Below are 17173 nucleotides of genomic sequence, written 5' to 3' on the forward strand. Positions count from 1 at the left end.
TCCTAAAAATATATGGATTGCTGGAGCAGTGGTTTTCAAACATGGCTGATTGCCAGAATTCCTCAAGTGGCTTTGAGGAAAGACCTGGACCCTATCACAGACCTACTGAATTAGAATCTCTGGAGACGGCTTGTTAAGTTCCTGAAGTGTTCATGATGATCAACCAGGTTTGGAGCCACTCCTCCATGACTAACTTGAGGGCAGGGCTCCAGATCTAGGCCTCCTTTACATTTCCAATAGCACAGTGTTGGTCATGGAGGTCAAAGTCAAAAGTAACATATTGACTGAATAATTGAGAATTCCATAAATAGAAGGGAGAAGAGATTTTATTATTTATTTATTAGCATCTTAATTGGAGTATAATTGCTTTACAATGGTGTGTTAGTTTCTGCTTTATAACAAAGTGAATCAGTTATACATATACATATGTTCCCATATCTCTTCCCTCTTGTGTCTCCCTCCCTCCCACCCTCCCTATCCCACCCCTCTAGGTGGTCACAAAGCACGGAGCTGATCTCCCTGTGCTATGCGGCTGCTTCCCACTAGCTATCTATTTTACGTTTGGTAGTGTATCTATGTCCATGTCACTCTCACTTCCTATGAGCCCAGCATCATGCCAAGAGCTGTGGAAGATAGACAAGAAGTTTAAAACATTATTCCTTCTCTCACAGAGCTCAGGATCTACTCAAGGAAACCAGATGGAACAAGTGAGGAGCAATGACTTCCAAGAAATTCAAGCCAGGTGCACTCTGGGCAGGCTTCATGGGTAAGACTCGAGCTGAGCCCTGAAGGAAAAATAGGACTTAGTGAGAGAGAGACAGGAGAGGTCAGAACATTCCAAGTGAAGGGAACGGCATCAGACGTGGCTAAGGCGGTTACCCATGCGGTATATTTGAGTTGGCCCAATATGGCTTGTCTCATCACACAACGCGCCAAAATAACTCTGGAAATTTGACTGTTTAGAATTCTGTTCCTTAGAATGGCCCTTCTGGAAATGCAAACACACCTGGGCTAGTTTCTGTATGATCTCACTTACACCTTAGTGTACATTAGTTAAATCAGAATGCTTTCTCCCCGACATCTGGATGAGATGGGTAGGCTGATGGATGGAATTCTGATTGGTGGAGGCCCAAGAAAGGGTCAGTTTGGGGTCCCAGAAACAGTTTCAGCTGGGAATCCAGAAAGCAGTGTGGGGACCCGGGGAGGGCGGCAGGTATCAGGGCTCTGAACTGTCAGCGATGATATCATCTTGAACATGAGGAAGGGGACAAGCTCCAACCAGAATCTGTTTCAGATGGCTTCTTCTCTTGATGTGCTTGGAGGCTTTTGCAAACCGGGATAACTTGCAGTTTATATTAGAAAAGCACTGAACTTCCACATTGGGCAAGTGAAGATTTGTCACAGATGGGTTATTTCATTTGATGAGTATTTGGGAAGATGGACAGTGACAGGCATGGAGATGTGGTTCTTTGGAACCAGGGGTGTAACAGGCTCTCTTCTTTCACTTCATACCCAGGTTCTCCCTTCCAGTCCCTTTACAGTTTGACTCCTGGGCTTGACCTCAGGTTAGACAAAAGTTTCCTTTGCAAAGGCAATTTTTTTTTCCCCCAGAGTCTGCTGCTCTCAGCAGAGCTCGTTTTTTGAAGGGCCATGATTAAAGATAGAGGTTGTTTCTCTTCCTCCTCTGGGCTCTGAGGAAGCTGGTCTGGGCCACACTTGGGGCATCTCTTCCTGGCCAGCCCCCCATTCCCTGCAGCCATTACACCAGTTGGCCGAGCCAGCCAGCTAGCCTTTGTTTGGCTTGGCAGGTCCCCGGCTCACTTAGGCAAAGATATTTAGGAAAATGTTCAAAAAAACTTGACTCTAGACCTTCAGGAATGAGCCTATGACAGGGAAGCCTGTCCACTTTTATTTTACTGCTTTCCTCACAGAGCCAGCACTCACCCTGTCTATGGGACAATTTGTTTTTCCTGCTCTAATTAGGCATGTCCATAATCAATCACTGAGTTAATTCACAGATTATTCCTTCAGAACCCACATTGTGCTAAGTTTTGTATGGCAGAAAAGAAGTAGAATGTGGGATTGTATCTTTGGAGAAAAGATCTCTCTCCACCCACCCCCCATAACCCCACACACAAAGAGAGAACATTGAGTTCCCAAGATGAGGTGGTAGAAGCTTAAGGTCAAAATTACTGTGGAGGAGGAGCAATTAGTATCAGCACAATTTGGAAAAAGAAGAGTGAGATCCAGGAGTGGGAAATGGTCCAGCAAGGCTTCCAGTAGAAAGTGGCTCTGAGCTGGACTATGACAGAAGAGCTGCATTTGGAAAGTACATTTAGATAAATTTCATCATCCTATCACCCTTGAGTGAAAAATCTCAAACAGTTCCTTCAGAATCATAGCCTGGCATTTAAGATCTTCAATCATACGGCTCCACCTTTCCCCTGCAACAGTAATTCCTAAAGTTCTGTCACATAGGCTTCCTCACCCACCCCCATTTACTTCTGGTCTCTTGAGCATCCCTTCTCATCCATGCCTTGGCTTTCTTTATGCTCCTCCTTCCCTCCTTTCTACCCCTCCAATTCTCCACTGTTATCCATTCCTCACCAAGTTCAAGATCACTTCACCCTTGACCCCTCCCCACATCCAGTTATTTCTCCTTCCTCTGCACTTCTTCAACAGATAAGGCATGTCTCTCTCATTTGATACACCACATATAAATCACTTGCTACAATAGTTAGTTAGCGATGGGATGTTACAGAATGCAACAAAAGCAGTTCTAACAGGGAAGGTCATGACAATAAATGCCTAAATTAAGAAAAAAGAAAAAGCTCAAATAAACAACTAACTTTACACCTCACCTCAAGGAACTAGGAAAAGAACAAACTAAGTGCAAAGTTAGTAGAAGAAAGGAAATAACAAAGAGCAGAAATAAATAAAATGGAGATTAAAAAGACAATAGGAAGGATCTATGAAACTAAAAGTTGGTTTTTTGAAAACATAAACAAAGCAACAAAACCTTTAGCTACACTTACCAAGACTGAATCATGAAGAAATAGAAAATCTGAACAGACCAATTACTAGTAAGGACATTGAATCAATAATCAAAAACCTCCCAATAAAGTCTGGAACCAGATGGTATCACAGGTGAATTCTACCAAACATTTAAAAAAGAATTAATACCAATTCTTCTCAAACTCTTCCAAAAAACAGAAGAGAAGGGAACACTTCTAAACTCATTTTATGAGGCCAGCATTACTTTAATACCAAAACCAAAGACTACAAGAGAAGAAAAACATAGGTCAACATCCCTAATGAACATAGATGCAAAAATTCTCAACAAAATATTACCAAACTGAATTCAACAACATTAAAAGGATCATACACTATGATCAAGTGAGGTTTATCCCAGGGATGCAAGGCTAGTTCAACTTCTGCAAGTCAATCAATGTGATACACCACATTAACAAAATGAAGGATAAAAATCACATGATCATCTCAATAGATGCAGAAAAAGTATTTGACAAAATTCAACATCCTTTCATGATAAAAACTTTCAAATCACTGGGTGTAGAGGGAATGTACTACAACATAATAAAGGCCATATATGACAAGCCCACAGCTAACATCATACTCAATAGTGAAAAGCTGAAAGCTTTTCCTTTAAGATCAGGAACACCATAAGGATGTCCACTCTCACCACTTTTTTTTTTTTTTTTTTTGGCTCTGCCATGTGGCTTGCAGAATCTTAGTTCCCTGACCAGGGATCGAACCTGCACCCTTGGCAATGAAAGTGTGGAGTCCACTTTTATTCAACATAATACTGGAAGTCCTAGCCAGAGTAATTAAGCAAGAAAAAGAAATAAAAGGCAACCACATCAGGAAAGAGGAAGTAAAATTGTCTATTTGCAGATGACATGATATTATACATAGAAAACCTCATAGACTCCATCAAGAAATTGTTAGAATAAACAAATTCAGTAAATTTGTAGGATACGAAATCAATATACAAAAATCAGTTGCATGTCCATACACTAATAATGAACTATAAGAAAGAGAAATTGAGAAAAAAATCCAATTTACAATTGCATAAAAAAGAAAAAAATACCTAGGAATAAATTTAATCAAAGAGGTGAGGGCTTCCCTGGTGGCGCAGTGGTTGAGAGTCCGCCTGCCGATGCAGGGGACACGGGTTCGTGCCCCGGTCCGGGAAGATCCCACATGCCGCAGAGCGGCTGGGCCCGTGAGCCATGGCCACTGAGCCTGTGCGTCCGGAGCCTGTGCTCCACAACGAGGGAGGCCACAACAGTGAGAGGCCCGCGTACAGCAAAAAAAAAAAAAAAAAAAAAAAGAGGTGTAAAATCTGGAAAGATATCCCATGCTCATAGATTGGAAGAACTAATACTGCTAGAATTCCATACTACCTAAAGCAATCCACAGATTCAATGCAATCGCTATCAAAATTCTAACGGCATATTTCACAAAAATAGAAAAGACAATCCTAAAATTTGTGTGAAGCCACAAAAGACCCTAAATAGCCAAAGCAAGATTGAGAAAAGAAGAATAAAGCTGGAGGCATCATACTAAACTAAACTATACTAAACTAAACTATACTATACTAAACTAAACTAAACTACACTAAAGTTATAGTAATAAAAACAGTATGGTATTAGCCTAAAAACAGACACATAGATCAATGAAACAGAATAGAGAACTTAGAAGTAAACCCATGCATATACGGTCCATTAATTCATGACAAAGGAGCCAAGAACACACAATAAGGAATGGATAGTCTCTTCAATAAGTGGTGTTTTTCAAACTGGATGGCCACATGCAAAAGAATGAAGCTGGACCCCTATCTTACACCATACACAAAAATCAACTCAAAACGGATTAAAGACTTGAATGTAAGACTTGAAACCCTAAAACTCCTAGAAGAAAACATAGAAAAAGTTCCTTGACATTTGTCTTGGCAATAATGTTTTGGATATGACACCAAAAGCACAGGCAAGAAAAGCAAAACAATCAAGCGGGCCTGCATCAAACTAAAAAGCTTCTGCACAGCAAAGGAAACCATCAACAAAATAAAAGGTAACCCATGGAATGGTAAAAGTATTTGCAAATCATATATCTCATAAAGGGTTAATAGCCAAAATATTTAAACTCCTACAACTCTATAGCAAAAAACAAAAAACCAAACAAAAAACTGATTTAAAAAATGGGCAGAGGAACTGAATAGACGTTTTTCCAAAGAAGACATACAGGTGGCCAACAGGTATATGAAAAAGTGCTCGACATCACCAAGCATCATGGAAATGCAAATCAAAACCAACGTGAGGTATCACCTCACACCTCTTAGAAAAGCTGTCATCAAGAAGACAAGAGACAACAAGTACTGGAGAGGATGTGGAGAAAAGGAAACCCTTGTGCACTGAGGCTGGGAATGTAAATTGGTGCAGCCACTATGAAAAACAGTATGGAGCTTCCTCAAAAAAGTATAAATAGAACTAGCATATGATCCAGCAATTCCACTTCTGGGTATACATCCAAAAGAAATGAAAACAGGATATCAAAGAGATATATGCACACCCATGTTCACTGCAGTATTATTCACAATAGCCAAGACATGGAAATAACCTAATTGTCCATTGATGGATGAGTGGATAAAGAAACTGTGGCATATATACACAATGGAATACTATTCAGTCATGAGAAAGAGGGAAATCCTGCCGTTGTGACAACATGGATGGACCTTGAGGCCATTATGCCAAGCGAAATAAGCCAGTAGAGAAAGACAAATACTGCATGGTATCACTTACATGTGGGATCCAAAAAAAAGGTCAGACTCTTAGAGACAGAGAGTAGAAAAGTGGTTGCCTGAGGCTGAGAAGCAGAGGAAATAGAGAGAGGTTGGTAAAACGGTACCAACGTTCAACTATAAGATAAATAAAGTCTGAGCATCTAAGGTAAAACACAGTGACTTTGGTTGATAACACTGCATTATATAATTGAAATTTGCTAAGAGAGTAGAACTTAAATGTTCTACCCCCAGAAAAAAAGATAAATATCTGAGGTGATGAATATGTTAATTAACTAGATGCTGGGAATCCTTTCACAATGTATACATATATCAAATCCCCATGATGTATACTTTAAATCTCTTACAATTTTACATCTCTCTCTCTCTCTCTCTCTCTCTCTCTCTCTCTCTCTCTATATATATATATATATATATATATATATATATATTTAGAATAGTTCACCATTATTGAGGCTTTTATGTTACTAAGCACTAGGCTAAGCATTTTTGTAAGCATCATTGCATTTGATCTGCAGAACAATCCTGTCAGGAAGGTGCAATTATTATCCTAGTTTTACAAATGATGGAATGGACGCTCGGTGGGGTTCACTTGGCCAAGGCCATACAGTCAGTAAGTAATGAAGCTTGCCTTCTCGTGGCCTCACCTATCTTGGTACATGGGTATGGAGAGGTACATCATAAGCAAACATACGAATTTGTCAATGTACAAAAAGAGAAATAGAGAGAGAGTGAGAGAGAGAATAATTTACATCAAGTGGGCCATTCTATTCACCATCCCGCTCAATAAGCTTTGCCCTGGAGTCAATGTGAACTGGAAAATGTGAATCCCTCAGATGGTGTTGGTTCCTGTGGGCCGCTCACTGTGTGATTCTCATGCTTAAATGTATATGCTTTATAAATTTAACATGGCCCCTAAATGCAAGCTAATTAGCTTAGTTCTTGACTAAAGAAAGAGTGATCTGGTACAAAGTTAGAGGGAAAAATGAAAACAAGCCCGTGTTTGACTTACTGGAAAATAGTATGTCTGTCTCCAATATAGCACCTTTCAGAGAAACTTCTGAGGGGTATTTTGTCTATAAATTATTATTATTATTGCTCACCAGGATCCTAACCCCTCATAAGATAGGACTTCTCCATACTTGTGTTGTTTCTTCAACTGGTGTGAAAACTCTGTGTGAGTAGAGCCTGTATCATAAACTTCTTCTTGGTATTCCCCCAAAGTGCCTAGCAAAGTGACTTGAAAATAATAGGAGCTGAACTAGTCAATGTCGAAGGTTATTCATTAGACACATTTTCACATTTTAAAGTTTAAGGTTCATGAGACACCTCCAAGCTCCCCAGAAAATGGAAGGGAAGATTCACGTTATCACATATATCCCACAACTTGTTGGCATCCTCTGTGCTATTTCTAGAAATGGAATCTGTCTGTTCCCATCCTTAGCTGGATCAACTGAGCACCTGGCAGTTTCCTATTGATGCCTGTTCAGCTGTCACCTTCAAACTCCTGGTTCTGTTTGCTCAATGCGTCTCCTAGAGCAGGCCTGACTATTTTGGGTCTAAGCTACAGCTGTCGGCGTTTCAGGCGTACCTCACGTATTTCTAGAATTAGTTGGAAATATTTGAAGCCTGAAAAAGTAACTATAATGTTCTGAGTATGAAGGAAATATTTAGGCAAGTATCAACTGGCAGCCCATAAAGCTAACTAAGAAGACTCGAGTCCCCGGTGATAAAACGAGATGAGAACAACACAGCCAGGCCATCTTGGGTTACTTGCATTTTAGTAGCATGGGGTGAGTTACCAAACTATTTATGTTATTTTTATTAGCGTGTGATTAAGGAATTGACCAAATGTGAGACCGTTTGCTATAAATGTGAAATGACAGACTGACTGAACATATTTGCTTTGCTCTAATAGACAGCAATCATAGTCCCTCAATTTAAAAAGTCATTCTGGTTATACACATGTCCTAGGGATACTTTGAAAGTCAAGTTGTACCTCTTGACCTCATTCTTTTTAATTTTTGATAATAACTTCTGCTCTCCAATCTGATAAGGTACAGTATTGACCTGGAGCAATTATACTGTGGCTCTGAACCAAATTATTAAGATATGATTAGTTCTCTTGGAGGAAGAGTAGAGAGTGAAAGGAAAAGTAGAGAGTAAATTTTATGGAATGGCTAGGCACCAAGGCAAGATGAAGGTGATGGAGACTTCTTCAGCTTCCAAGATCAAATTAAATTTAGTGATTTAATATTGGCCAGATCAATCATCTATTCTCTTACATTTAACAGTTATTTCGGATTCTTGTATTTGGGTGTGTTGGGGGAAGTGTCAAATTCCTCTTCAATTTTGCCTTTTAACAATGTTATCAATACCTTTTAACAGTTTTGTTTTTGTAATGTGTAATGGCAAAAACAAAATAACCAACAAACCCTCTGTCATCGAGATTCTTTGGATAAAAGCTATTAGTGGAACCAAAGGCTCTGGAGATGAAGGAGGAAGTGACTGTAGTGCTGGTGAGACAAAGACCATGGGCCCAATCCTTGAAAGGATCTATTATCTTCACTGTCTGTGTTTGTTACAGACTGCTTTCCAGATGATTCCGATGCAGGTAGTCCAGGGACCCCACTTTGAGAAATACTATTTCAGAGACTAAACATAGTCATGCTCATAGTCTAAATAAAATTTAAACCTTAAGAGTCATTTCCTTTAGATTCTTTTTAAATTTTACTTTTCATGGGGATATGTGCCTTTGTGATAATTCGAATCCTGCTTCCTTCTAGTCAATATATTATTGATAAAGAGACCACTGACTTAGATCATGTGTTGGAGAACTTGAAAACTTACATTTCCAACCCTAGTACTGACTTGCAGTCTAATCTTGACTTAATCAGTTAGTTATGTTCCCCTTTTGTAAATTGAAAGTCCATCTAAGAAACATCTGGTAAGTTTTGGATGAAAAACACTGAGAAAATTCTTGTGTCACAAGATGGCTTTTTTTTCTCTACCTAGGGTTTCCAGATTTAGAGGGAAAAAAAAAAGATGCCTAGTTAAATTTGAATTTCAGATAAACAATGACTTTTTTGGCATAAGTATGTCTCATGCAATATTTGGGATATACTTATACTAAAAAGTCATTGGTTATCTGAAATTCAGATATAACTGGGCATCCTGTATTTTATCTGGCAACCCCATCTCTACCACCACCCTTTTCCTGGAGCCTGTGCTTTCCACGACTTGGGCAACAGAAGAGAGTATCTTGTAAGTCAAGGCCAGGAAGAAAATGAGCACTCATTTAGCATAATACAGTACAGGAGGAACGCGAGCAGGAGATTAACCTTCCACATTGGAGCAACGTAGGTACCTTCTGGTGAGGGGAGTAGGAGGCTAACGTGGGAGAGTGGAGGGGAGGCCAGAGAGTGATTGGCAAACACATATATGAAATCCCAAAGAGTGTTCAATCAGTTATTCAAAGATCATAATCCGACTTGCTTTTTACATAGCCACTGGAAAGCAAAAAAAAAAGAGAGCCAAGGACTTCTTCAAACAGAGGCTTCCGTCATTTTCTACTGCCACCACCAAAGGGAATGAGGCATTTCTGTACCAAAGAGCACAATCTTTGGAACCACAGCTTGACTCTTCTATTAACTCCTCTATCCATCCACAATCGTGAGTCAAGAATTTAGATTGCAGAAATCACTGTGCTCTCTGGATTCCACAGGCTCCTCTCCCTGCAGGTCAGGTTTTGCAAGGGGATCTCAGCTTATGCTATGCTGCCCTGTTTCGAAAAACCCAGCTCAACTCCTTTCTTTCCCCAAAGGCATGGGTCTTTCTTCCTTGCAGCTCCTATCAGTCTTTACCTCCTAGTTCATTTTTCCTGCCTGCAGCTCTCCAAGAGCCAACATATCTCTTTGCTATCGTTCTGATCTTTCTGCCCAAATATGGATTTACAATGGCAAAGCAACTGCTTTGCTCAGAATTCAGCCAAACAGGGGTACTTGGAGGTCATAGGTAACTGATATGGTGATGGTGGTTTCAAAAATTAAAAGAATTTTCTTCCTGATAAAAAGAAGGTATGCTCATTGTTTATAAATTCAAAACATATATAAAAGAAAGGAAAATTAATACTTAATCACAAGACCCAGAGATAACCACTCTGAACCTTTCGGTGAGCGTTTTTCAACATTCATTCATTCCTTCAAAAAAATTTATTAGTGCCTACTAAGTGCTAAACACTGTTTTAGATTCAAGGGATACATCAATAAACAAAGTAGAAAAACAAAACTCTTACCTTCATGACAGCATTTACATACATACACATAAATACATATAATTTTACATTAAATTTACATATAATTTTACATCATACTGTATATGCAATTTTGTAACCTGCTCTTTCATGTAAGAATGTGTTGTGGCCCTCTTTATATGTCAATAAATGTTGATTTATGCCATCCTTTTAATGTCTGCCTGGCATATTCTATAGTATATATGCACCATGACTTATTTAATCATCTCCCTAAAGAAATTTATTTCCAATTTCTGCTATTATAAAAATTCTGTGATGAGCATACTTGTACATGTATATCTCTGCGTGTTTGTCCAATCATCTTATTAGGATAAATTCCTGGTTTTACTCCTGCTTACTTGCTGTTTCTTCTCAGTCTTTTCTGCTGTCTTTCCCATCTGTTTCACCTCTAAATGTTAAAGTATCCCAAGGCTAAAGCCTTAGCCCTCTTTTCTAGTTTCACTATGGCCTAGATTATCTCATACATTCCCATGACTTTAAACAGTATCTATATGCTGATGACTTCCAAATTTATCTCTACAATCTTGCCATCTCCTCTTGAGCTCTAGACTCATATATCCATCTACTTTCTTGTAATATCCAGTTTATCTGTCACAGAATCTTAAATGTAATGTGACCAAAAGAGAACTCTTAATTTTACCCCAAAATATACTCCTACCTTGGCCTTCCATACTTTAGAAAATGGCGTCACCATCCACATAGTTAACTCCAGCCTCAAACAAGGCATCATCCTAATTTCTCCTTTTCTCTTTACCCTCAGCCCCCATATAATGAATCTTTCAAGTCTTTTCAAGTCTCTCTCCAAAACAGAGTTCAAATCTGCCCCTTTCTGATGTTAAAAAAAAGAACAGACATGCATGCTTTATCATATATTGAATGAATACCATTATGAGTTTCAAAAGCTTTTAAAATTTTTCCACATGATGATAGATAATAGGTTGCTCATGTTTCTACAGTGTTTTAGGTTTACAAAGTGTTTTCATGTTCATTATCTCTGTGAATTCTCTTGACAGCCCTGCTTGCAATGTAGATGATGTTTCTTTCCTTTTAGAGATGATGGGCTTGAAATTCCATAAATTTGGGATGTGTATAAGTTACTCAGCTTGCTGATGACAGAGGCAGGATTCAAACCTTTGTCTTCAACCTTCAGAGTGCATGGTAATCCCCTGCAGGTCTTGTTAAAGCTGTCTTCTGGGTCAGAGTTTCTGATTCAGTAAATTTAGGTGGAGGTCTAATAATGTATTTCCAACAAGTTCTCAAGTGATACTGATATTGCTAATCCAAAGACCCACCCACTGGTGTAGCCAGTCCTAGACCCAGTCTATCTGTATTCTTGTCTGGTCTCTCTTAAAGAATAGGGATATTCCACAAGCAAGTGCTTTGCCTAATCCCTTTTCTCCATAAATCCTCTTTATATTTAGCAAATTGTTAAAGTACTATCTTGTGTTTTCAGTTTGTCCACATCAATGATGCTTTTAAATACAAAAAAAATCAACACATATGTATCAACTCTATTGAATGAAGTGTATATCATTTTGTTATGTTAAAAAAAAATCTGCCCCTATTTACTGCTACATTCACTTGCTACCATCTTAATCCAAGCCACTATAGCCTGTCATCCAGGCTACTGCATTAACCTCCTAACTGGTCTTTCTGTTTCCCCTGTTGCCCCTCTACCATCCTTTCTTTACACAGTAGCCAAAGTTATCTTTTAAAGATAAAAATGAGATCTTGTTGCCTCCATGCTCAAAACCCTCTAATGGTTTCAAATCAAACTCAAGATCAAATAAAAACTCATCCCCCAAAGGATAAACCCAAAGAAATCCAGGCAGAGATACATAGTCAAACCTCTGAAAGCTAAATAAAAAGAAAAAATCTTGAAAGCAGCCAGAGAGAAATGATACCTTAAGTAGAAGGAAAAAACAATTCCAATGCTAGTGGATTTCTCTTCAGAACCTATGGAGGTCACAAGGAAGTGGCACAATGTTTTTCAAGTGCTGAAAGAAAAGAACTGCTAACACGGAATTCTACATCCAGCAAAAGTATCCTTCAGGAATGAAGGGGAAATCAAGACATTCTCAGATGAAGGAAAATTAAAAGAATTTGTCACTAGTAAGCCAACCCTTAAAGAATGGCTAACAGAAGTTCTTCAGACAGAAAGAAATAATAAAAGAAGGAATCATAGAACATCAGGAAGGAAGGAAGAACAAAGAAAGAACAAAAAAATGGGTACATACAATAGGCTTTCCTTCTCTTGAGTTTTCTAAATTATGTTTGATGATTGAAGCAAAAAGTAAAACACTGTCTGTTTCTCAATGTATGTAAAGGAAATACTTAAGACAATTACATTATAAACTGTGTGTGTGGCGGGAGGTAAAGGGACATAAAGAGAAGCAAAAATTTTATACTTTGCTCTAATAGGTAAATGACACCAGTGGACTGTGATAAATTATGTATATAGCTATATGAAGAGGTACACTCAAACATCTGTAGATAAATCAAAATGAAATTCTAAAAAATGTTTAAGTAACCCACAGGAAAACAAGAAAATGAAGACAAAAGGCAGAACAAACAGAAAACGCCCAAAACAGAGACAACTAAAATGTCCCTCAATAGGTGAATGGTTCAACAAAGTGTAGTACATCCATACCATGGACTATTACTCAGCAATAAAAAGGAGAAAACCACTGATACACACAACAACTTGGATCAATATCTAAGGAATTATGCTGAATAAAAAAGACAATCTCAAAAGGTCACATAGTGTATGATTCCATTTATATAACATTCTTGAAATGACAAAATTGTAGAGATGAACAGATTAGTGGTTTCTGAGAGTCAGAAATGGGGTGGATGTAACTATAAAAGGGTAGCATGAGGGCTATCTTTGTGGTGATGGAATAGTTCTGTATCTTGGTTGCAGTGGAGGTTATACAAATCTACACACGGTAAAATGGCTTAGAAGTATACACGAACATTGAACCAATGTTGAATCCCTGGGTTTGGAACTGTACTCTAGTTATGTAAAATGTAATCACTGACATAAAGTTTCAGTTATGTAAGATGAATAAGTTCTAGAGATCTGCTGTACAACATTGTGCTTATAGTCAACAATTCAGCATTGTACACGTAAAAACTTGTTAAGAGGGTAGATCTCATGTTAAGTTTCTAATGACAAAAGAACAACAACAACAACCAAAAAAAGGGGCAGGAGGAAACTTTTAGAGGTGTTGTATAGCTTATTACCTGATTGTGGTGATGGTTTCATGGCTATATGCATATCTTCAAACTCATCAAATTATCCAATTAAATTATACACATTAAATATGTCCAGGGTTTTTTATATCAGTTGTACCTCAATAAAGCTGTTTGAAAAACCAAGATGTAACCACTGTGAGAAAATGGGTGAACAGTACGGGAGACGTCTCTATACTACATTTCCATCATCCTATGAATCCATAATTATATCAAAATTAAAAGTTTAGGCTCTTCCCTGGTGGCACAGTGGTTAAGAATCTGCCTGCCAATGCAGGGGACATGGGTTCGAGCCCTGGTCCAGGAAGATCCCACATGCCACGGAGCAACTAAGCCTGCGAGCCACAACTACTGAGCCTGCGTGCCACAACTACTGAAGCCTGCGTGCCTAGAGCCCATGCTCCGCAACAAGCCCACTGTGGGCTTCCCTGGTGTTGCAATGGTTGAAAGTCCGCCTGCCGATGCAGGGGACACGGGTTTGTGACTCGGTCCGGGAAGATCCCACATGCCACGGAGCGGCTGGGCCCGTGAGCCATGGCCGCTGAGCCTGCGCGTCCGGAGCCTGTGCTCTGCAACGGGAGAGGCCACAACAGTGAGAGGCCCATGTACTGCAAAAAAAAAAAAAAAAGAAAGAAAGAAAAAGAGAAGCCACCGCAATAAGAAGCCTGTGCACTGCAACGAAGAGTAGCCCCAGCTCGACGCAACTAGAGAAAGCCCCACGTGCAGCAATGAAGACCCAACGTGGCCAAAAATAAATAAATAAATAACCACAGTAAATATTCCAAAATCTGTAATAAATTATTAAAAAATCTAATTAGGCAAATATCTTAAAAAATTAAGTTTAGAAAAGGGTAACCTCAAAAAGAGAGATAGACCATGATGATGTATGAGAAGACTCAACATCAAATGGCAATTCTCTTCAAATTGATCTATAAACTTAATTCAAGTTCAATCAAAATCACAACAGGATTTTTAATGGATCCTGACAAGCTGATCCTAAAATTTATATAGAAGAGTCATGCACCAAGAATAGACAACACAATTTTGAAGAAGATCAATGGGGGGCAGATTCTCAACACTTATTATGTTATAGCAATTAAAAGAGTGCTGTGGGATTGGCAGATGGATAAACAAATAGACCAGTGGAATCTAAAAGAGACTAAAAACAACTCATATAAATCTATGAGAACTGGATATATGACAGAGGTTGATTATAAATCATGGAGGATATGATATAGACTATTCAATAAATGGTATTAAAATGATCCATGTGAGAAAAGATAAAAATTAGATTAACTTTCTTCAAATCCTACCTGAGAATCAGTTCAAAATGAGTTAAAGATCTAAATGTTAAAAGCAGAATTTCATAACATTTTGATGCAAATATAGAATATCTTTATGGTCTAAGAGTAAGGAAGAATCATTAATCACACCCAAAAACCTCAAAAAGTTTAAAAGAAAAGATGGATAAATGAGGCTGCGTTAAATATGAAAATGTCTATAGAAAAAAACAACACTATAAAGTGAAAACAAGCCATATAGTGGGAGGAGATATTTGGCATGCAAAAATTGAAAAAGAAACAGCATCTAAAAGACATAAAACAAATCAATTTTTAAATGGCAACCAGCCCAAAAGAAAAACGGGCAAAGATTACAAACAGGCAATAGACCCAAGAAACTAGAGTGATCTATAAATATATGAAAAGATGCTCAACCTCACTAGTATTCATGGAAATTAAGAAAAAGGAGACATGATTTTTTTTTTTTTTTTTTTTTTTTTTTTAGCGATACGCGGGCCTCTCACTGCTGTGGCCTCTCCCTCCGCGGAGCACAGGCTCCGGACGCGCAGGCCCAGCGGCCATGGCTCACGGGCCCAGCCGCTCCGCGGCATGCGGGATCCTCCCGGACCGGGGCACGAACCCACGTCCCCTAGCATCGGCAGGCGGACTCTCAACCACTGCGCCACCAGGGAAGCCCGGAGACATGATTTTTACTTGTCGGATTGGCAAAAATTAAAACTCAAGAATTGTCAATGGTATGGTGTCGTGGGACCACATAGACTGGTGTCTGTTATTTGGTACAGACACTTTGGAAAGTAACCTGCCAAGACCCAGAAGAACTAAAAGTGTGTGTACTCTTTAACTCGGCAATCCCACTCTACTATCTAAAAGGTACATACTCTGGAGAATTTGCCACCTAGTGTACAAAGACACATGGACACCTGTGTTCACTGCAAGTTGTTTTTAATAGTAAAAAAAAGGAAAAAAGGAAACAACATAAATATCCATCAATTGGGGAATGAATAAATGAAATGTGTCAGGGTTGTACTATAGGTTACGGTTCAGCAGTGAAAACAAACTAGATCATTATGTACCCACGTGGATTGATCTCAAGAACATAATGCTGAATTTTCAAAGTACATACAAAACCATATAGTGTATTATTTACGTCCTGGAAGAAAATGTATCAAATTAAGGAAAATGGATGGACTAGAAGTGGGAGATTAAGGGAACTTCAACTTCGCCTGTAGTTTATTTTAAAAAATAAGCTATTTTACAAATCTGTTCTATTAAACTATTCTATTTTTTTTAATGGAAGACAAAGTAAATATAGTACTGTATTTCCACTCTGCGTGGCAAGTACACAAGTGTTTGCTATATTCCTCTCTATACTGTCCTGCATTTTTAAAGTTCTCAAGATAAATGAAAGATGTGGTGTCAGATGGTTCTGATAAATAGTTTGAGGAACCACCCTATTAAGGACCCAGTAACTTTATACGTTAACCTTCCCAGGGACATTTTCACTTTTAAAGAAGGCTGCAGTGTTTAATCCAAAGGCAGAGGCACTGTGGTGCTTGCTGTCACTTCTGAATTGTGGGTTACTAAGTTTCGCAGGCAAAACTTCAAAGGGGGTGATTTCCCTCCTGTGTGCTAGTCCTGCAATTTGGACGAGTTGCCACCACTTTGACAGAATGATAGGTTTCCCTTAAGTCGGACAGCTCAGAGAGAGGGGACAGAGCACATTTCCCCACTTAATTATGCTTTCACTCTTTATCAATAAACCTGCATTTAAAACAACTCCACAGAAAATAAAATTTAGAGCAGGAGTTATTGAAACACAGACACCTAGGTGCAAATAAATCCCGTCAACTTTTATTAAGCGTTTGTTCTGTCTTGTTCACCAACCTTGAGTAGATTGAACACAATTTAAAGATTTCTTGGCTTGTCTGCAGAGTATCAAGACCTGTCCGTGGCTCTGAGACGCCTACTCCCTTCACCCCAATCAACTCAACCAGTTGTTTAAACTGCTCGAATCTTTCTTCAGCCACAGTTTTGAAGTGAGAGTCTTTTTATTGCTTTGGGCATGTTCCTTCTCCTCGCCAGTGCTCAGAATTTTAACTATGTAACTATTCAATTTCTCTCTGTGTCCTTACATGGGGGAGAAACGGGGATTTCTGTTCCACACAGCTTGGCAAAGGCTAGCAGGGAGTGAGAGATTACAGCCAGATGTACATCTGCATGTCAGCAGCAAGAAGGTCTGGGATGGTGCTTTTTCAATCAGAAGGGAGTCATTTTCCCCCTCAAAGGAGAGGGCCTCCTCCCTCTTATCAGATATTTGGCTGCTAGCTGCTCACTGATTAATTACTGAGGTTGCATCTCCACACAACTGGTCTTCTTAACAATTCTAGCAGGCTTCCAGTTCATTCCTGAATGTGCTTCTTATTTTTTTAAAGTATCCTCCTTTCCTAAAGCATACATTTGAAAAAAAAGAAAAAGAAAAACAGTTAA

The 17173-nt window shown here is 38.8% G+C and overlaps 1 protein-coding gene across 2 annotated transcripts in view; it reads right to left on the minus strand.

Moving 5' to 3' along the window:
• Window positions 1-16515: 16515 nt before the first annotated feature.
• Window positions 16516-17173, minus strand: part of PABIR2 (PABIR family member 2) — an 80573-nt gene continuing 79915 nt past the window's right edge. For both annotated transcript variants that reach the window (XM_049704981.1, XM_049704977.1), the window contains one exon: window positions 16516-17130. In XM_049704981.1, the coding sequence (XP_049560938.1) occupies window positions 17070-17130 (61 nt within the window). In that variant the 3' untranslated portion in view covers window positions 16516-17069. The remainder of the gene's footprint in view (window positions 17131-17173) is intronic.

Source organism: Orcinus orca, chromosome X (assembly GCF_937001465.1).
Source record: "Orcinus orca chromosome X, mOrcOrc1.1, whole genome shotgun sequence".
NCBI lineage: Eukaryota > Metazoa > Chordata > Mammalia > Artiodactyla > Delphinidae > Orcinus > Orcinus orca.